The sequence below is a fragment of the Rhagoletis pomonella genome, unplaced genomic scaffold (genome assembly GCF_013731165.1).
Source record: "Rhagoletis pomonella isolate Grant_MI unplaced genomic scaffold, Rhpom_1.0 Rhpom_scaffold_00013, whole genome shotgun sequence".
NCBI lineage: Eukaryota > Metazoa > Arthropoda > Insecta > Diptera > Tephritidae > Rhagoletis > Rhagoletis pomonella.
In genome coordinates, this window is record NW_023458567.1 from 10,400,081 (window position 1) to 10,422,079 (window position 21,999).

Here is a 21,999-nt window from a genome sequence, read left to right on the forward strand (position 1 = left end):
AGATGAAGATGAAGATGAAGATGAAGATGAAGATGAAGATGAACAATTTTTACTTCTTCCGCGCGTAAGGACGCACTCAGTCCTTTTTCAATGCGGACAGTGTCTTCAGGGATAGTCGCCATGACTAAAACTATAAATTCCATAAGCTATTCACTGACCGGAGCGGCTAAGTGGGTATTTAGTGCCTGTCGCTTTGATTTAATATTTGCAGCACTTCTAGTCCCGTTTTTTATTCCACGGTTAGATCGTAGATCAGATCACAGCAGATAATGCGTTGGACTATTCTTCTTCTAACGAGAAGCTATGTAGATCGTAAAAATGAAAGAGATCTGAGTCTGAAAATCTGTGTGAAAATGGACTACCATCCATAATTCTTCAGTGGAAATTTAAAGGTGATCTCTGCCTTGAGGAGCTTTATGGTGTAGTTAAATAGATAAATATTTCAAACTGAACTCATATTAACAGTCCGAAAGCTGTACGACAAAATTGGTCACAATGTGCCGAGGAACGCCCACAATTATTTTGTTCGCTTAACAGCCGCTCAAACCATTTGTATCAAATATAAATTTTAGAAAAGTATACAGTGATATGCCGGGATTACTTAGTTGTACTCTTACACACTTTAAAGTAACTTAAAGCTATATATAAGCATATTCGGGTTATTCTAAATCTAAGCCGCATACTTTTCGGCAGGTTAACTGAGGGTAGACATCAACTCTCGTACGGATATGCTCAGCACAAAATTAGAAGTCTTACACTTAGCCTTTAGCATCCACATTTTCATACGACTCGAATAAAAACTAGACTTTACTTGCAACATAATTTATTTATTTAGTAGTCACTCTGCACTTCAAGTTTCTTAACATTTTAAGCCTCATGCCAACCAATCATTGCCCATGCAAAACACAGCGCTATTCTTGCTCTAGCCTTCTCAACCGTCAACTGCCACAGTCGCACCAGCAGACCACCCAAGCAACTGCAGCGCGCATTATTTCCATCCACCAGTGCCGCCGCTTATGGTGTTGTCGACGCATTTATTAGCTTTAATACCTTAATACAAAGAAGTAATAATATATGCCAATAAATATATAAGCTGCTAGCTATGTAGCGCACACTCAATTTAGGCACACACAGAGCTGCCTCAATGGGATCAACGAACGTACAGCGGCGGAGGCGGTGGCGGTGGCGGCGGTGTACACATAAAATATTGATTTGATTCGTTAATAGCTGTATCTTGGTTGGTGCTGCTGCTGCTGCTGCTGCGCGACGCTGATGAGGAGGTTGGCGACAGCAATGACAAAAAAAACGAGAACAAAAACAATAAAAACAGAGGAGCGCGTTAAAGTTGCCGTGGCTTTTAATTGCTTTATGCCTATGAAATGTTAAACGAATCGAATCGAATGAGACACAACGACTTACAAATATATTTGTGGTATACAGATTCTGCTGACTGTTGAAAGATGGCGTTACAGCGCTTCAATATATTGTACATATACATGTTGTACTAAGTAAGCGCATAAATATGAGATTGGCCCGTTTAACTCGTTGACTGCCTGTTGTCTGCTGCTTGATTATGACTTGTAATTTGTTGTTGCTGTAGTGGTAGTTGGCTGCTCGTTGTTGTTGTGGTTGTTGTAAGACCGCACAGCGCGCGCGCGCGCGACAAGTTTGCAGCGCTTATATCAATCGAAATACAATGCGCCTCGGCCCGCGCGCCCACTACTGCGCAGCCTTGGCTCGAAAACTAAAAAAAAAAAATGAAATCGTAATCAAAAACACTTTTATATATTTTTCAAGCTCATTGGGGTTCGCTGTTTTTAATTACCATAATTTTTTCTGTCCATCGAGCTGGTCGCACGAAGGGAAAAATCTAAAAAAAGGGGACAACATTTTTTTTACACAAAATCGACATTTTAGTCACAGGCGTTGGGTTTTTAAAAAGCGCCGCGCACTCATGTTGCAGACACTCGTTGGAAAAAGTGGAATAAAAACGACAACACATAGCAACAAAGCACATTAAGCTTGCTACAACAACAATGAGGTAGCAAAAAAATTATAACAACATGCTATTGATTCGATAAATTTATAGCCTCGCCTAGTCAACTTAGAGGTAAGCGCGCACTGCATGGCAGTCAGCTCTCGCGCTTATCCCTGCCTTCTTCTTCTTGCTGCTTGCCTTCTCATGCCGCCAAAGTTGTTGCATTCATAGCGCGCTAGATCGCCACATCAACGTCACCACCCATTCACTTTTATTTTTATTCATCGTTGTTTTTTTTTTTCTTAGCCACTCATTTGATCACTTTATTCGTCGTGGCGGCAGTCACGTCATGCCACACAGTCAACGACAGCCACAGCCGCAGTCGCAGCCACAGCGCCATTGCCTTGTGCACCTATTTATGAGAGCAAAATCGCAAAAAAAAATTACAAAATCACAAAATAAACTGCAACACGACCGTCCGTTGGAGGACCCCACACGCGCGTTTCGCCACCACTCAGCGCCCGGCACGCCGCTATAGCCTTCGACACTAGCTCAGGAGGAATTGCCACTCTACGGCATAGAGGCCACACCGGGCGTCTTATGCACTTGGACGTCCCACGGGTTATGGCTGGCTGGCTGGTTGGCTGGCTGGCTGACTTGCGAACTGCATGACTGCCTAACTGGCAGGCTCGCGGTTTCTTTGCTCCATAGTCTTTCGCTCGTTGGTCGTTTTGTTTGTTTGCCAAAGGTTTTGTTGCCCACCAAAGCATTGGTGGAGCGCACTATTTTGAGTGTGTTTGTCTGTGTGCTGATCTTGCGCGCCATTGTTACAACGCACCTCGACGTGCAGCAGCGTCACTAGTATCATCACCACACCGCGCGAAAGTCGACGCCACACCACGCCACGCCACGCCATTTTTTACCTTCGCCGTCGTCTTGAAGGTGTACCTGTAACGTCTTTGGTGTTTCTTTGCCTGTTTGCACGCGTTGTGTGGGCCGCGCGCGCGCCATTTTGTTTGTAAAATAAGCTTTCGACTGTCGGAGGATGGCGCTGTATGGCTACTATGCCTTCATTTTTGGTGTTGCCAATTTCAACCTTTTTTTAGAAGTTGGCCTTTTGGAGACTAGTAGCAATCGAAGTTAAGTTGATTTTAAAGAATAAGTTGATTTTAAAAGCCAAACGATCACATCCTACTACTTTTCAGGCTTTACTCACTTAAGCCGTCATCTTCAATTGACTTGTACTTGAGATGTTCAATAAATGTCGGGCTTGTCATCACAGTTACTTAAGTCCACAAACTGTTTTGGCACCTTTCGTTAAATTCTCTGTATTCCAAGGCTACATTTTTGTAAACTGTCTATCGGCGAGGACTTAGTTCATAGCAGGCGTTCTTCATTGCCGTACTTGAAATTTTCATTTCGCAAGACATTTCCACCTTGGTTTCATGAGCTTACTCGGGATCTTCATCTACTTTCAGCGACTGCCGGTGATCACGAGTCAAGTTGACATTTTTAACCCCAATTTTTGCGTCTGCCTGTTAATCCTGCATCTGCGGGTATTTAAGTCTCAAAGAGATAGGAAAAAATCTAAGCCTAATTTTGGTCTTACAGGGCAATTCGAGCTCATTCCTCCTAATTGGGATGAACAATTCAATTGGTATTATATATCAATTTGTATATTATACGAAACATTTTGAGTTTTTATCCCTCTATTTCAACTTCCTACATTAAACGACGTAGCACTGCCGCTGTCTAATGAAGTGAAATACTTCAGCGTCCTCTTGGACAGTGTCTTCGAAGCGAAACTCGCGGCTATAAAACAGACTTATCCAATCTTCTCTTAACCTGCTTTCAGTAACTACATACATACTACGATAGCCAAACAGTTATCAAATCACTGGATGGCTGCGAGACCTCATCAATAACTGCGATAGAACGTAGTAAAGTCATAAACGATTTAGCTTTAAAGTCTACTACTCACATTGTGGATGCCAGGCCATAGAGAAATTCAAGATAATTGTGCAGCGACGAGCTTGCGAGTAATTGTGAAGCGAGCAATCTGTTACCTGCAAGACATGGCTCAGAACATACTTCGTCGAGTAGGCAAAGTAAAGTTGGTTGGAAGAACCCACCTGTGAGACGACTCCACGAATCTGGCCCAGCTCCTCAAGAAAAGATCGGACGCACTCATTCGGTTAGAACGTCCTCTACTAAGTCTGGTGATCGGTATCATTACTAGCCGCTGCTTAATGGGAGGGCATGCTAGCAGAATGGATTTACTGGCCAATTACTTCTGCTGTAGTTGCCGCGACGTGGACGAAATTGAGAGTGTGGAACACTACCTTTGTCACTGCCCTGCCTTTATGTGGGCTTGGAGACGCTCATTTGACCACCGTCTTTTGGTCTGTCTGGCCGGCTTAAGATAATCAGGCTTTCTAGCTAACTGGTTATTTTCTGGGTTGGAATTCCAGCCTTCAATTGGTATCACAACGGACCCACTGGGTCTAAGTGTGCTTCTCTCCTACGTTGGACGAAGGCAGCCTTTTCAACCTAACCTATCAGTAGTTTGTCTGTGCATAGGCTTTCCAGAATAGTCTAGTCAGGTCTTCAGTCCACAATTGCGACAACAGTGAAGTGTCTTACAAGGCATTGATTAATATTTGAAATTTTGGGATAAAAGCTTCTGACGATAGTTCATTCATTTAAGAGTCTCGCGAAGATACTAAACATACCTAGTCCACTGATCCTTAATAACAATATTAGTTATATGGAAGGATAAGGTTTTGTCGCCTGTGCAATGGATTGTCTAATCATAAGATGAAAAGTTCGAGCTCAAATTAAGCATATGTGATAAATGTTTTCTTAGACAGTAAAATCCCCATACGGATGGTTTCCGTCTTCATATCAGGACTCTACGTGGAAACCTAAATGAATGCCTTGGTGCGAAAGACAAGGGGCTCATCACACTAAGCATTATTGTGCCAATATTTTATTGTACTGTAGGCTAAACTATTAATTTATCTCGTTGCAATAGAGTACATAGTTTCTTCCATCAAGCAAATCAAAGAGTACTTGGGACCCTTTGCGGGTTTGGACAGTGTTTCAATCCTTGGTTTAATCTCGGCCATAAAGATAGTAGTATACTCTCATCCTGGACATTTGTGTAGTTTCTTTTCAAGTAAGTTCCGTGCTCTTGCACTTCATCATATCCTTGTTCCCTTAACAACATGTCCCATAGACGCAGGCGATGCGTGCCATTTTGAAATATTTCTCGACTTCACTACTTTTAAACCCAGTGCTTTCACCGAGACAACTGACATTTTCTTTTAGAGTCGAACAGTGTTCTATTAGGTTCCCTGTCTTATAATATGCGGCAAAGATTTCTGCTTGGAATTTATTGTAGACCTCAGGCCTCCCGAGTAGAAGCTAGCCCCAATTACATTCTCTATTAGTAATGTCGCATTTTCGCCTTGCAACCCTAACATCCCATTCTTACCTTATTTGAAATCATGGAACTTCTAACACGTCGAAGTGCACTGTGCTAATGTCTTAATTAACTTCTGCTGGAAGTTGAGGTACGTTTCTTTTAAAGCCAATTGCGTCGCGCATAAAATTGAGCAAGCTCGCGTTTTCTTCCTCGGTCAGTATACCTGAAACGCCTCCATTTTTTCAACTAACATATTAATTGTATCTATGCATTTATGAAGCAATTTTGTTGCTCATATGGTCTTCACAATATTCCCAGCTCAGCTGTTGCCATCTTCCTTATTTCCTAGAAGAAGACCAAAAAATTATGAGCTGACACACACACACACACACATCACAAACAATATTGAATGTTGTCATTTATATTTCTCATCAATACGAAACAATTTTTTATAGCATGTAATTTTTATCAGCCACTTAATCGCACATTCATTAAGCGCTACACGAAGTTTAGTGAGTTGCAATGAAGAAGGAGATGAACAAGCTGATCTGCTGGTTGGCTTGAACGTGGCGTAGTACCACCTGAAGATCGGTGGCTTGGTAGCATTTAAATAGTGCTGAGCTAACAAAATGTGAGAACAAGCGAGCGAACGTGTAGCAACACGGACACAAAAATGGCGCTGCGACTAGTGTGGCATGAGAAGAAAAAAATAATAATTTAAAAAATATTGGCAACAAGTTAAAAAAAACAAAAAATTGCTGCGTCGAAGCGTCAAAGCGTGAGCGGGTGTTCGTTCGCCTGCTGACTAATTAACTTTGCTGCGGTAACAAGGCAAGGCAAAAGTATGTCCAGCAGCACACAGGCAAGAAGACAAGCTAAATTGCTTGTGATGAGAATCTTTGAAAATGTGCCATGAAGCAAACGCACACACCTATATTTATGTACGAGCATATATAATTACATATACACACATAAGTGTGTAGGTATATGGGCGCTTGGGTCATCACTTCATTTGCACGCGTTCGCGTCAACGTTGGCGAGATGACATTATTTAGAGAAAGCGTTAAATTAACGGAGGCGAGACAGGTTCGCTGGAGGATGCCGCGGTGGACCACCGTGGACCGACGCGTTGATTGCCTGCCTGAACGGCGTGCGAAACCGGCATTCCGGGATGGTGTTAAAGCAGCGCTAAAGTTGTCATAGTATGCGTGTGAATGCGGGCGGTCTAGCAAAAGCCAAACAAAAAAGTTATAAACAAGCGGATAAATAAATGAGTAAAAAATTGAAAAACAAGACTCAGCGATTTTACGCTACCAACTTTGGATGTGTTGTTTGACGATTAATTTGTTCCACTCAGCAGCTTCAGCTTCAGCCGCACTGGTTGCTACAGTAGGCGCTTGCTGTCGCTAATTGTGGGATTACGTGTTCATTGGCCATTTTGTGTTCTAACCTCTCCTCTATATGACCTATAATACCAAGTGGCCGGCAGCGTTTCGAGTAGAAACGTGTAACCACATATGAGTGATAGTGGCTATGCGCCAACAATAAACGACAAATCGCCTAAATATTGCCAAAACATTTACAAATTATGTTTTCTTATGTTCTTGCCAACAGTTCTCTCTATTAAAGAGAGATTAAGAGAAAAGTAGCCAGGTATGCTTAAAAATCAGGCGGGAAGGAAGAAAAGAAGTTTTATGAACACTTTTATCTATGACTTTCGATTTCCGATTCCAAATGCGGTTCCAAAAGCTCTCGTTGAACTAATATTTCACATTTTAAGAACCCTACCTCAGGTAGTGTTAAGTTGGTTGCCCCAAGTGAGAATAAACTTGAACTTATGCTTATGGTTTCTTTGTGATACTACTACTCAGTCTCAGAAATCTCCTCAGAGCTGATTATATGTAAGGTACTTCGGCCGTAACTAAGCTGCATAAGAGAGAGTGTTGAGTTAATTCCACCTCATCGTCCTCTAAGCGCTGCGATGCTGGTGATTTGGTGTGATATTTAATCTCTCCGGCTGAGTACCTATTAATTCTCCTAATAGACAGACGTTTTTGACTTTGCGAGCCCAGGAAGAATGACCTTAAAGTCGCCTATTTCCTAGTTCCCGCCTAGCGTTTGCTGAGTCGGCACGACGCCCATCTCCCTAAGAGTAGACCAACTGTCCACTATTAGTCCAGAGTCAAATAGTTAAGGGTACTGCCACTCTCTCTTTTTCTGACCAACTTATCCACTATGAAATTTCCTGCAATATCTGACTAGGTATCCTGGTTATCAGAGTGGATGTGGCCTCAGTTTGACCATTCTCATGGCTATTATTGGGGTTGGTTAATACCGAACGGCCATCTAAAGGGAATACCAGCTAGTGATGGATGTTTATCGAACTCCAAGTGTTACTCCAAACTCCAAGTTAACGTTCACACTTTCTGTTATTAAGTTCTGAGTTTCAGTGAGTCCGATTCACAGATGTAGAAACGGTGTAAGATAAATGATGAAGCAGAAGCTACTTGATCGAGTCTAGGCCACATTCTGGGGAAAGAAAAGAAAAAAGGAAACAAAACCAAAAAAACCAAAAGATAAGAAAATAAAATGAAATGAAATAAAAGAAAATTAACTAAGGAAAGAAGGAAAAGTTTATATAATAAGCTTTTTTACTATTATTAAGTATTTCGAATGCGCTGTTACCCTATATATGCTACACAATGCAATATGCCATGGAAATCTCAAGCTTTTTTGAAGCTTTTGAAATACTAAAAAAAATATACACAAATAAAACAAGAAATATGTATTATTGAATATAGTCCATTTTAAAATTGAACTAGCTGAGTTAAAGAGCTTTAAAAGTTAAACTACACTTTGAAAATGTGTATACTTCCCGTACCCAAGTAGTCTGATCTTTTAAAAGTTTTTTTTTGAAAAGTTTTTCACATTATACATACAGCGCGTAGAAAGATCGGCTAATATTTTTTCAGTAAAGCTTTTCTATATTTTTTTTCGTTTCAAAATCAAAAATGCCCAACTTTGTTTGTAAAAAAGCGTCATTAGCAAATTTTTTGTTACTTTTCTATTAGCATGAAAAAGAATTTAGTAAGAAGATATATAATCGTAAAAGCCTGGATAATTCAAGGTCTAAATCGGTGGTGGGCATCAGCTTGCCCGTGATCAAAGCTCTTTTAAGCTTTCTATACTAAAAATATATAAAGCTAGAAAAAACTTTGCCCGCGAGTAGGCCGGTGCCCACCACCGGTCTAAATCTAGAGCAGTGTTGGCCAATGAAAGTTTTTATTTTGTGCCAGCCGTATACAAATTGTACAAATAGCTAGGACAATAAAGCTTTGTTGGGAGAACTTAAAAGTTTTGAAGAGCTTTTATGTAGCATTTGAATTACTTTCGAATTATTAGAGTGCCCATAAGCTTTATCGAAGCAGCTGTAGGGCTTCTATGAACATTTTTTAAAAGCATTTTTAAACTGTGGAAATTTGGTCTCATAGGCCGTTTGTTGTTTGAATCTTTAAGTTTCCTCCGATTTTTCCCTTTTGCTCCACTTATTCACTAAGTTGTACAAGATTATAAGACGAATGTCTCTCATAAGCTCTGCTTCTCCATTTTTCTGTAGGTCAGTACGGACTTTCCAAACTTTAGCCTCCGATTTTCTTCCTATCGGCTACTCGATACTTCCCTTCTTACGACCTTTAAAACCCTCCTTCGTATACCTCTGCCCGCCTCTTAACAAAAGAAAACGATTATGACAATTCATCGCTTACGACTTGAAGTACGCGTACATACTTCTCTAAAAATGGAAGCGATCGACGTTTGTTGGTGTGTGGCATTTATTTATTAGCCTGAGAACCAAAGTCCGAAATCCAGAACGTCAGGATAATTGCCGGTTAGCTGTTAGCTGTTGTACGCAGCGCGATTTCGTTGATGGTTTGTTGGCGCCAGGCGTGTCGTCACACACACACACACACTCGAGCATAAACACAACCATAAGCACAAACCGAGCTTGTTTACTTAAGCCACAACTACCGATTGCTCATAAGTACTGGATAGCGTACTATGCTGATTATTGGTGTTGTTGGCAGTTATCCAGTTATGCTTGTGCATACAACATGTTGATGAGTCTCATTTCGTGGCATGCAGCATTGCACCGCTGGCACACCGCCGCCGCCTCCTCAATTCGTATAACAAGCTACTCATCCATGCAATGAGCTTGAGCTCCAGCATCCTCCATGTGTATGTGTGTGTGTGTGTGTGTGTGTGCGCATGTGTTTGACTCCTCCTGTATACTTTGCTTGTCCGTCCGTTTAGTTAGCTCGTTTCGTGTATGATTAACAAGCGTGTTGAGTGTTGGGCGGTCCCGTCGCCGACGCCAAACGATGCGGTTGTGGATGCCTCTCGACCGTTTTCTGCTGGTTCTAATTTGCCTGGTGATTTATTGAAATCAAATGCCAAACAAGGCGCCAACAAGCGCGCACCAACACACGGACAGACATGAAGCGTGAGCTTATGCAGCAGCAGGAACAGCATCAGTGCAACAACAATAACTACATTGGCAATAACCACAACGTACGCGACACATCTTACCAAAAACGGTGCGGTCCAAACACGAAATGTTATTGTGTACACAAATAAGTAAAAATGCTTTTGCAAATTAAGACAAATCGATCAGACTGATGATTAACCTTTGTTGTTAAAGTTGACTGCTGTTTGTTATTCGTTTGCTTGTTTACTTGTTTTCCCTAAGCGCCAACCTTGCGCTTTGCTACATATTTGTGTATGTATGTACATATGTAGGTAGGTAGTAGTTTGCTTGGGGATTTGCATGCCATTAAATTAAGACAAGACTAGGAGATGATGGGCTGGAGGAGGAGAGAAGCTGAAAACTCCTCTAAATTTATAATTTTATTTCAAAGGAGAAAAAATCTTAAGCTTAAGGCGACAAATATGCTTTATTCAAAAGTATGCACTTTATTCCTCTGTAAAAGAATATCGAATACTCAAATCTCCAAAACACTTATAAACTCTCCTAACAAGTCCTACAAATTAATATTTTTCGCAGCACAAAATTCACAAAAATTTAAAAAGTGATGATCTCTCTCTGCGTGTCGGTGTCAAATCCATAGAAAGCTTTAAAAGCTTAAACCGCTGTACAGGGTTTGATCCTGACAAATCTAAAAGCTCTGTTGGCCTTACACAGCTTTTAAATTAGCTTTTACCAGTGATGCTCGCGGACGGAACTCTTCAAAGCTCTCTGTAGATTTTATATGGACGCGCACGGAGTAAAAGCTCTCTCTGAGCATCACTGGCTTATACCCTATGTCTAAACACATATATATAAAATATAACAGCTATGGCCAGAGGGGGCATTTAACATAGCCGCGAGCAAAAAAGCTTTAGAAAGCTACTCCGGCGAGATATTTTTAAAGTAAGGACTGACAAATTTATATTGAGTTTCAAAAGCTCTAAATGTGTCTAAGAACTAACTAATTCTGATTAAAATGCTCTGGTGAACATTTTCGAAACTTTTTAAACAAACTGCACTGCACGGCTTCGCATAAAAGTTTATTTAATTCGCTAAACAACACGAAGTACGCTCATGCTTTCATACAAAGCTTGCCTTTTCCATATTTTGAAACAAGAAAACAAAGGTCGAAAAAACGCTCATTATCATGCCATTATGAGCTTTTTAGACTTTTTAAAATCTGAACGAATTAGTAAATTTGTAGAAAAATATGCACTGGATTTATAAAACTCTTTTGAAGCTTTCGGAACTTTAAAGAAAGTCTAAAAAATATTGCATAAATTAAGTGCTCTATGAGGTAGTCAATTCTTAAGTTTAACTAACTGAACTTTAACTAACTAAAGCTTAAAAGTTTAACTAAACTCCTTAAGGTTGAACAGTTCCCGTACTGAAGTTTTCCGAGCTTTGGGAGCTCTCGGAGCTTTTTGAAATTTTTTGCAATTATTCAGCACTTCGAAAGCTGATACAATAACTAGTTGGTTGTAGTATCTTCTCTAAAGCTTTTCTCCGTAGGTAAAAGCTCAGGCGAGCAAAATTAAATGCTTACTTAAAATTTCTTGGCATGTAAAACTTATTTCCGTAACCGACGAGATTGTTTGGTCTCAAATTTTTGGACTGAACTCGAGAAAGCTAAACTTTGCTCGTGAAAAAGCTTAATTTGCAAGCTTTTCATTACTTTTCCATCAGCATAAAAAATTAAAAAATAATACAATTCCAAAGTATGAAAGTTTAAGCCACCAGATAAAAAGAAAATAGAAGAAAAGAAAAATAAAAGAAAATGTCCAGCTTTTTTTAATATTATACCATTGATATGTACTGCTCGCACGCATATTTTTCAGTTCAGTTGAATCTATAGCAATAAAGCTTTGTTAAAAAAGTTTAAGACCTTGGCCGAGCTTTTCTGTAGCTTTCGAATTTCTTACGAAGTATATCGAAATCTCATGTGCTTAATTTGGGAAGCTGGATATCTTTCTTGAATGAAAAAGAAGTAAAAAATACATTTTAAAAGTTCTACAGTTCTACAAGTTAAAAGCCTAGCGAAGCTTTTGTAGGGTAATTAACAACTAACTTTGCCACTTACAAAATGCTCAAAGCGTCGCTGTTAACTTTTCTCTTTATAATTTTGAAGACTAGCCCTTTTTGGTAAATTTTCAGAAACTTTCAGTTCTTTCTCTCTTTCACTCTAGCTCTGACGTTTTACTAACAATAAAATAAATGCTTTAAATATATATATATATAATGATACAAATCTTATCCTCGCCACCAGTTTTAGTACCACATTTTATAATGTCAAACTCATTTTTTAATTACATGACTTCATATTGTGTTTGCCATTTCAATAAAGAATAAAAATGTTTTGCAGCTTTTTTTATGTTATTAACTTTTACAACATCATTAACCACATTCATTCAATCGTTCGAATGCCTAGCAGCTGTGTACGAGTGCTACATGTAAGTTTGTATGTGCGCTCGCACATTTGAGAATTACAAATATGGCAACACTGTCACAAACATAAATTAAATATTTCACTTCGATTTCAATTGCCATTGTTGCGATCGTTTATTATTTTTATTATATGTATATTTTTTGTATTAACAGCGGCGGTGCATTGATTGTTGTTAGAGCGAGTTGCAGTAATTTATGCATTAATTAATATAGTTATAATAGCAACAACAACACATATTTATATGCCTGCACATTGACATTCAGTCTGGTAATAAACGCTAATAATTGTCATTTGAATGACGACATAAAAACAATTGTTAATATTACTCACTCACTCCAGTTGTGTGCAACGGTAGCAGCAAAACAATGAAAAAGAGTAAAATGATTATAAATTTTAAATATAGAGATCGTACAACAATAAACATAAAATAGTTGGCGCCCAGTGAGTTAATCATAAAGCATATATGTATGTATATAAATAAATAAACGCAAGGACATATGTACAAATTTAAATATGCGCAAGCTGGTCGTTACCACTGTAAAAAAAAGGTGGGGGGTTATGAAATATGTGGAACCTGGTCTGTTTAGACTTGAAGCGTGTTGTGACTAGCCACTTCGGTTTTAATTAGACTTTATGCCTCAGTTGAAGCGTCTCAATTGTGGGTATTTGGTGTTGCACAATGGGGCAAGACTGGCTAAAATGTATGCACAAAATTTCAAATGTTAATTACAAGTACTCAATTCACTCTTCAGTTTTGTTAAATTTACCTAATCTTTGACATAACATTTTTTTTGTTTTTTTTTGAATTTTTTTTTTATATAATTTTTACGTTTTTCTAGTTTTTACAGAACAAAACTTAAATTATACAAAATTTTATAATTTTTTTGTTTGGTTTTTTCAATATCTATTTGGAAGTAAAAAAAAATCATAATTAAAAATTTGTGTGTTTCCCATATTTCTGACAGTTCTGTAATATTCACTTTTCATAACATTTAAACTTTATTTGTAAACTACATTTTTTCTATAAATATTTTAAAATTTAGAAATTTTTCGTTTTTTAATTACTATTTTTTATTTTTATTTATGTACCATTCTTATATTTAAAAACAACCGTAATTATTATTATTCAGAAACCAGTGGTTTCTTATTTTGATTTTTTTGTTTCATTTTATAGACATTTGAACTTTTTGCGTTTTTAGTTTTTATTCGAAAAAATCGTTTTTAAGTTGGTTAATATACATATGCATATGTATAGTATATTTGAATGCAGTTTCAGGTTTTTAATATCTGTTTTTATTTTCTTTAAAATTATGTACATTTAAATTTAAAAATATTTCAAATTTTTGGACAAATATTTTAGATATCTCTTTATAATGTCTTTCTCCTAAATTCAGGATTTTAAGAGTCTAAATCTAAAATATTAAAATATTTGTATTTTTCTTAATTGTTTCCCCCTTAAATTTCAAACTAGCGTTATATTTTCAAATTTTTTTCAAACTAAAACTTTTTTGTCCAAAAAAATGTTCATCATCTCTGCATTAGCTTTAGTGCTGCTGTAACCACTGCTGATAATCCACACCTACAACTCTCCACTAGTTGACTTGTTCACTCATAAGTACCTACACTGGCGATGAAAACTGAGTGCATGGTGATTTTTGTTAAATAGTCGGAATGTTTTTGAAGTTAGATTTTTTTTTGTTATTTCTTTAAGAAAATTATTTTCACGCTTTAATCAAAACCACATATGTCAAACTTTCAAACTTTATACAGAGCTAAGAAAAATTCAACAATTTTTCATCTACATTTTGAGCTACTTAACCCGAGTTTTTAGAAAAATTTTGGGTAGCGGTACATCGGTTATGTATTTTGGTAAATCGCAATTATTTTTAATGATTTTTTTGCGACGGATTTTGGTTTTTAACCGACTTCCAAGAAAAGAGGAGGTTATCAGTTCGTCGGAATATTTTTATATTCTATTTTTTTTTATTTTTTCTTTTTTTTTCTTTTTTATGTATGTTACTGCATAACTTTGGACCACGTCAACCGATTTCGATAATTCTTTTTGCATTGGAAAGGTAGTATCTCAGAGGTAGTCCCATACTTATGTGGTTAAGATCCGATCAGTGGATCATGAGATAAATATATATTTTTTTTTTATATGAGAGTTGAAGTCGGTTTTTTTTGCTAAAAATTACTTGTTTTCACATAAGTAGTTCAGATTAAAAAGTTCAAAATTTAGATGAAAATTGTTTGAATTTTACTAAGTTCTGTGTAAAGTATGAAAGTTTGACTTATGTGGTTTTGATTAAAGCATATTTTTATTAAAAAAATAACAAAAGAATTTTAACTTTAAAAACATTGCAAATATTTAACAAAAAATCTCCGTGCACTCACATTTGATCGCCAGTGTACATATACATATATATACATATGCATGTACTATACAACTTCCTCTCCCACTCACTCGCGCATCGGCCAGACGAGCAGCAAAATAAATCCAAATACATTTATTTAGTCAGTTAAAATTTTTACGATTTCCACAAAGTCTAAAGCCAACTGCCTAAGTGATTTAGGCAGTGGCCAAATGAATTTGGCATTCAAGTGTTAACATGACTTCTCAAAGCAACAACAAACAACCACATCAACAACTAGTGGCAATTGCATGCAATATTTAATGTGGAATGCAAGAGTATGCCACTTATGATGTTTGTGGTAACACTAAAATCACACACTGAATTTTCGCACATACATACATACATACGTGCATACATACATGCCCTCACATGTGTACGAATGTGCGATTATTTATGGCAGCAACGGTGAATTCAGAATGCACATAACGTCTTGTAGTCTGGCTAAAGATATATCAATTGGTTATAAATAATTGCCAATTCATTGCAGTTGTCAATTGGCATTAGCTAGAAAATATGTTTGGCTGCGCAGAAAAGTATGTAGTTGGTTGTGAGAAAAAATACATAAATATTAAAAGTACACATTTGGCAAGCGAATGTGGAAAATAGTCATAGATAGCGATACTGTTATAATTTATTTCTTTGCAAGAAGTGGGCACTCACAATCAGCTGTCCACTTTATTTAAAGTTATCGTGATATTGAAGTACCTGCCGGAATTGATAGAATTTCAGTGATCTAAGGCGAGAAAAACTTCTGAAATATTTTTTAATTTTTTTATTCTCTAGATTTTTTTTTGTTATACTAAGCAAAGAATATTTTTGTTTTAACTCATCTAAAACTTTTCTAGATAATTGTAAACTGATTTAATTCTGGAAAAAGCTAAGTTTTTTCTACACCAAAAACACTCACCATATTTTTTTTAATTTAATTTTTTTCATTTTCATTATCACTCACTCACTTGCTCTTGTAATTTTTTTATTGAAACAATATTTATTTCTAAAGTGAATAACTCCATACTAATGCGTTTATGTTACTTCTTTTTCTCTCTTCCAAACAGACGATACTCAATTCAATGCATAAATACCAGCCACGTTTCCATTTGGTGCGAGCCAATGATATACTCAAGCTGCCGTATTCGACATTTCGGACGTATGTTTTCAAGGAGACCGAATTTATAGCCGTTACAGCATATCAAAATGAGAAGGTGAGCAAGAGAATATGAGTGAAATTTTTAAGTATTTATAATTTATATATATTATTTATATTTATTTAGAAACAATTTTGGTAAAATACTAAATTTAAAAAAAATTTAAAATAATAATTTTCACGATTAACATTTTGGAAAAACATATTTATAAGCTGAAAAATAAATTTAAAACCTTTTAAATTTAAAAGCAAAAACTTAAAATTTAATAATTTTTACGATTAAAAACTGTAGAAAAAAATGGCTTTTGCACGACTAGATAAAAAAACCAATAAATTTATTTTAAAATTGATTAATATTTTTTTTTTGGGTACAAAAAGTATAAAAAATTTTTACCCTATAACTTTTGCGTATTATTAAGAGAATTGCATAAATATCTGTTTTTTTCTCGATTTCCCAAATTTCTTTTTTCAGAGGTTTAAAAAAATGTATCTTTACATTTATTGGACTAAAGTTAAGCAAAATGACAATTACAAACAAAACTTTATAAAAATGGTAAAAATCATTATAAAATTTCAAAAAAAAAATATTTTATTAAAAAGAATATATGTATTAGATAAAGTTTTTTTCATTATTTAGAGCTTTTTATGGTATTAAAGAACAAAAAATTGGGTTTTTCATTTTACACTAACAATTTTTTCCAGTTTTAAGAAATTTCATAATTATTTCGGGAATAATAATTTTTAGATAGTAAAATTTAAATACCATTATAAAACTTATTTTGAAAATTGTTGTAAAGTTTCAAAGAAATTTGTTCGATAAGTTGATATTAAACAAAAAAGTTTACTTTTATCTTTTTTCATTTTTTATATTTTAGTCGTTTAATATTTAAGTTTATATAATTAAAAATCATATTTTTTAATGATAGCAAGTCATAAAAATATTAAAATTTTTATAATTTTTTTCTCGTTACAAAATTTTATATATCGATATGATATTTTTTTTTAACAGATCAAGCAGAAAATCAAAAATCTAAACTATTACAATTTAAATTTTGCTTGAACTTTCCAAAAAACTGTATGGAAAGTTTTACTGCCGGTTTCACAAAAGCGATTTAAGTGGAAAATGATTTTTTTCTGCAAGTTTCCTTATTAAATTCAAATACAAAAATAATTTTTCACTTAAATTGCTTTCGTGAAACTTTAAAACAGAGATTATTAAAACAATTTTTACTGCAAATAAAAATTTGTAAAACTTGTTTTTTTTAATAAATCGTAAAAAATGTTTCATAACTAGAAAATATATATAACATTTTATATAAAATATATTTTGTAAAAAATTAAAATATTTTTAAGGATTAAAAATTAATAACAAACATTATCTAACCGCTCTCATATCTTATACTATCCTTTTATCTCTTTCACTCTTGCAGATTACTCAATTAAAAATCGATAACAATCCCTTTGCGAAGGGCTTTCGTGATACCGGCGCTGGCAAGCGGGAAAAGAAGTAAGTATCACTAAAGTTTTGTGCAATGAAATACAAAAAAAAAAAATTATCAAAAAGTAAATTCCATTAAAAGTTGAGATGTGCTCAGTTTGCTTAGAACACCTCCCCCTTTTTTTAAGTAGTTCACTGCCTAACTTCGCTGCCGCCTGAATTGCCATTAAATGGGCTGTCAAAGCAATGACATTGCAAGTCGTATGCCTGCCTGCAAGTGTCAGCGTCGAAATGACAAGCGCTTTTGTGCGCTGCTGGCTCTTCATTCCCATCAGCGCGCTTCCGTTCGAACGAGAGTAATATGTATGTATGTATAGCGGTAATTTCAAACAACTGACATTCTCGCGGTTGCGATTTCGGTGAAAGCAAATGCCAACACCAGTCGCACCAATCGCCAGTCACGATGATTGCTCATTTAGCCACCGCGGCGTTGTTTGTCTTCCACGCGGAAGTATTCTTGCCACAGTGCACCAGTTGCCTCCTCCTTACATCGGCCACCGTAGCTTTGCCTTCTCTCCACTGTCGCGCCTGTCAGCCAGCTACTGTAAATGATATATCCAAGTCAATTTCTTAATACCGTCGTTGATATTTATGTGAAAGTGGGCGTTGACTGTTGGCCAACACGGCGAGTTTACTGGCTGCCTGGTTGGATGTCTAGCTGGCTGGTTGGGTTGCTCATGGAATTGGCTGGCTACTTGGCCATGCTGAGCATTTCAGCTTTGTGCTATTTCAGCCACAACTGACAACTTGGCACGCGAAATCTGTGTTTGAGCTTTGAGGCGTTGCCAATGTTTATAGAGTTGTCATTTTTATGTGTGGTGTAACTGAATATCATGACAGTTGACAGTTGGACTACGCCCACAGTGAGATGACAACAGCTTTTTTGCTGTGCTCTGTTCGAATGACAATGAGAGAGCGAGAGAGTTTGGTTGGTGGCGAAAGGGCGAGTAGGAAAAGAAATGTTGAAGGGAAGAGGATGGAACTGAAGCGGGTTAATAAGGAAACAAAACATTTTAAATGGTATGGAATGAGGCGGAATGAAATGAAACGAAATGGAAAAAGGTAAAATTAAATTAAATTGAACTAAGACTTTAATAAAACGGATTGAGATAGATGATACGAATTCAAATTAAATGAAGTAAAATGACTAAAAATGAAATGATATGAAAGGAATGAAATGAAATGAAATGGAATGGAAAAAGTAAAGCGAATCGAAATAAAATTAAACAAACGAAATGAAATGAGATGAAATGTAATCAACGGAAATGAAACGAAGTGGGATGGAACGGAACGGAATGAAATGAAAGTATTAAAGTTGAATGCGAGAAGTGAACTTTAAGGAAATGATATGAGATGAAGTGAAACGAAACGGTATGAAATGGAACGAAATAAAACGAAATGGAACGAAATTAAAAACGTTGGAAATTGTAGAATAGTAGATAGAAAGGCACAGAAATTCGTAACTGGGATGAAATATGTATAATGAAAATCTGCAAATTTAGTTGGAAAAAACATCTACTGGAAGTTTCAGATTTCTAAACCGAGCTTGAAAATTAAGGTTGCCACATTTTATGGATGACTGGCGAAACACTCAGACGGAGCCAGATACCAAAAGGACAACTGGCTTAAGTGACGAACTCGTTTATATGCCAGTGGGGTCTACATACCCAAAACGAACCAGATTTGTATCTGGACAAAGGCGGATCACTCCCCAAACATAAGCCAAAAACTCTTTGAGTTTTTATGATATTGTAACAACAACAACGAACTCTTATGCCGATCTTCTTAAGCTGAATTATTTACATACTAGAGATCTTTTTTAAATCAGTTCTATTTCCAAATTAGTTATCTGAATTTCTTTTGAACAAATTATCTAGTAATAGTTTTCAAACCAGCTGTAGCTTCCAAACTCGTAATCACCGGATCGCTCATTTCTGTTTTGCCATTTTCTTGCGCACTTTTTACTCCACTACACCCTACGCCAATGCACTGGAAAATTCAAAGGCAAATTCCCGAAAAACGGCAACTCAATCACTGAATAGATACCTTCCTGACTGAGTGATTATCTTTGACTGCTTACTTATGTTACTGCAAAATCTGTGATTGACTGACCAGCTCCATAACTGACAGTTAGGCAGCCGTAATGTGTGACGACTTTAACCCACAGCACCATAATAGCCATGCATCCCCTCGCCGATAGTGCTCGCTAACTTCTGCACGCGCGTACATCCTATTATCCTGCTGGACTTAAGTTGCCTGTCATACATTTCACTGCTTCCGTGATTTTGTGATGCTGCTGCGCCTGGCTGCTATCGTAATTTCTACAGCTACAGATTTGTATGTACATTTATTTGCCACCGCGGCATGACGTACGACAGCCAGGCAGCCTGCTCACGTCCGCCCACCGCTCGATGACTTGCTGACATAGCTGCTTCCGACACTGGTAACTTTTCCGTTCTCCCTCGAGTGGCTGAGTTTCAGCTCATGATGCTACCACAAACAAATTTGTCTACTTGTATGCTTGTATTGAGTAGATTTGTGTGCGGGTATTTGAATGTAAGTGGGTGTGTGTGACGGACACAATCAAAAAGTCAAATTTGCAATTGTGCATGTTTGTTGTGGCAGGAAATTAAAATCAATCAATCAACATGGATTTCCGTTTCCTGTCACTGATACGCACAGCATTCCTTCGTCACAGTCAAGGATAATAAGGAGATAGAAAGAGGAGGAGGAAGAAAAAAAATGCGCTGAGCGCTGGTGAAATAATTTTTGTTGTTGTTACAAGGTGGAAATGTTCTACTACGAGCATGAAATGATTGAAAGCTCCTGTTTATTTAAAATCTTATAGAATTCTAGAAACTATAATATGTCTTGCTACTGGATACTTTTTTTGCATAAAAAGGGCAATTAACAAAATTGGAAAATAAATTCCCTGATTATGTAAAAATTAAGGTTCTCTTTCGAAGCAATTTTTACAAACTTTTATGTTTTCGGCAATATCCATTAAACAACACTTAAAATTTGTTTACTTAACAAATTAGAAATTTATATATAGAAATATATTTTATAATATTTTTTTAGAATTTTTTGCGTACAGAGAAATAAACATTTTTCGAAAAAAAAATGCTTATAATTTATTTCTAAGGAAATTTTCCCCTGTTTTTCATTTGCAAATTTTAATGTTTTCCGAAGAATTGATCAAAAGAGAATATAAAATCGTATTTAATACAAAGATTTGGAAGACTTTTTTTAATTTTGAATTTTTGGTTAAAACGTTTTTCATTTTAAAATATTTATTATTCTATTATTTTAAAATGTCTAAACATAAACTAATAATAATAAAAACAAATTTAAATTTCGGAATATTTAATCAACATATTTTCTATTTCGACTAGCATTTTTCGAAGAAAAATGTTCACTTGTTTTTATTTGGAATTTTTTAGTTTTTGCAAAATTGATCTAAGTATAATTCAAGATTTAAAAGATATTTTTTTGAAATTTTGAACTTGCCAGTTTTTCTTCTAAATAGGCAAAATAATTAAGATTTTATTTTATTAACCAATTAATTTTTTTTTGCTGAGGGAATTCATAAAGATTTAAAAGACTTTTCTTGCACTAAAAACATATTCTCTTTTTATTATATTTTAGTTTGTTTTCCTCAAAAATCGAAAAGAAACTGTTTTTAATTATAATTCTGTTAATCAAATTACGAAATTTCTAATTTTTCTTCTAAAAATTATAAAAATTACAAAAAAATAACATATGTACGTATGGTTCTCTTCAGTCATTCTAAAAGAAAAATTAGAAAGCTTTCAAATTACGACTGATTTATAAAGAATTACATGTACATACTTTTTCTCCCAAAAACTAACAAATCCTTTTTTTTCGAACATATATAAGTTACTATTCCCTCAAGTTTTTGAGTGTAAATTATTTTCTAATAGCCCTATTCTTCAACAAAATTTGGCCATTTTCGAAAATTATTTTTCCTAAAATTGTTCCCGATTTTTTTCTAAACTCAAATAGCCTTCCATACATAAGCAAATAGAAATATAAAAAAAATTAATTATAAAAGTTAATATATTAAAAGCCAGTTTCACGAAACCAATTTGAGTGGAAAATAATTTTAATTTTTTTTTTTAATTTTTCATGGAAATTGAAAGAAAATAAAAAATCATTTTAAATTTAAATTGCTGGCGAAACCGGCTTTTATAATTTTGTATACAAATTTTAAATTTAAATATTTTTGATAGAAAGCTTCATACATCAAATTTGTAATTTTTAATAAATTTGTAGTCAACTACTTTCTTCAATAATGCTCCTCGTCTAATTTTCCAATATTTCCCTCCTTTCGAAATCGCATTAAAAATAATTTACTTAGAAAAAAATAAACCACCATATCAATCACTCTATCTTTCAATCCCTCACAGGGTGCCGTGACTCGTAAGTGACTTGTATGTGCCAACGCTTGACAAGTGTCAGCTGTCAGTGCGAACATTGCGCATCAAAAAGCGTGCTCCCACACAACTATTCGCACCAAGGCAGTCATTGAAGATAGCAGAAAAAATAA

At 35.7% G+C, this 21,999-nt stretch overlaps 1 protein-coding gene across 7 annotated transcripts in view; it reads left to right on the forward strand.

Annotated features, from left to right (window-relative positions):
- LOC118748757 (optomotor-blind protein) overlaps positions 1-21,999 on the forward strand; it is a 341,761-nt gene that overhangs the window by 303,629 nt on the left and 16,133 nt on the right. For all 7 annotated transcript variants that reach the window (XM_036483409.1, XM_036483415.1, XM_036483414.1 and 4 more), the window contains 2 exons: positions 15,843-15,989; positions 17,362-17,438. In XM_036483409.1, the coding sequence (XP_036339302.1) occupies positions 15,843-15,989; positions 17,362-17,438 (224 nt within the window). The remainder of the gene's footprint in view (positions 1-15,842; positions 15,990-17,361; positions 17,439-21,999) is intronic.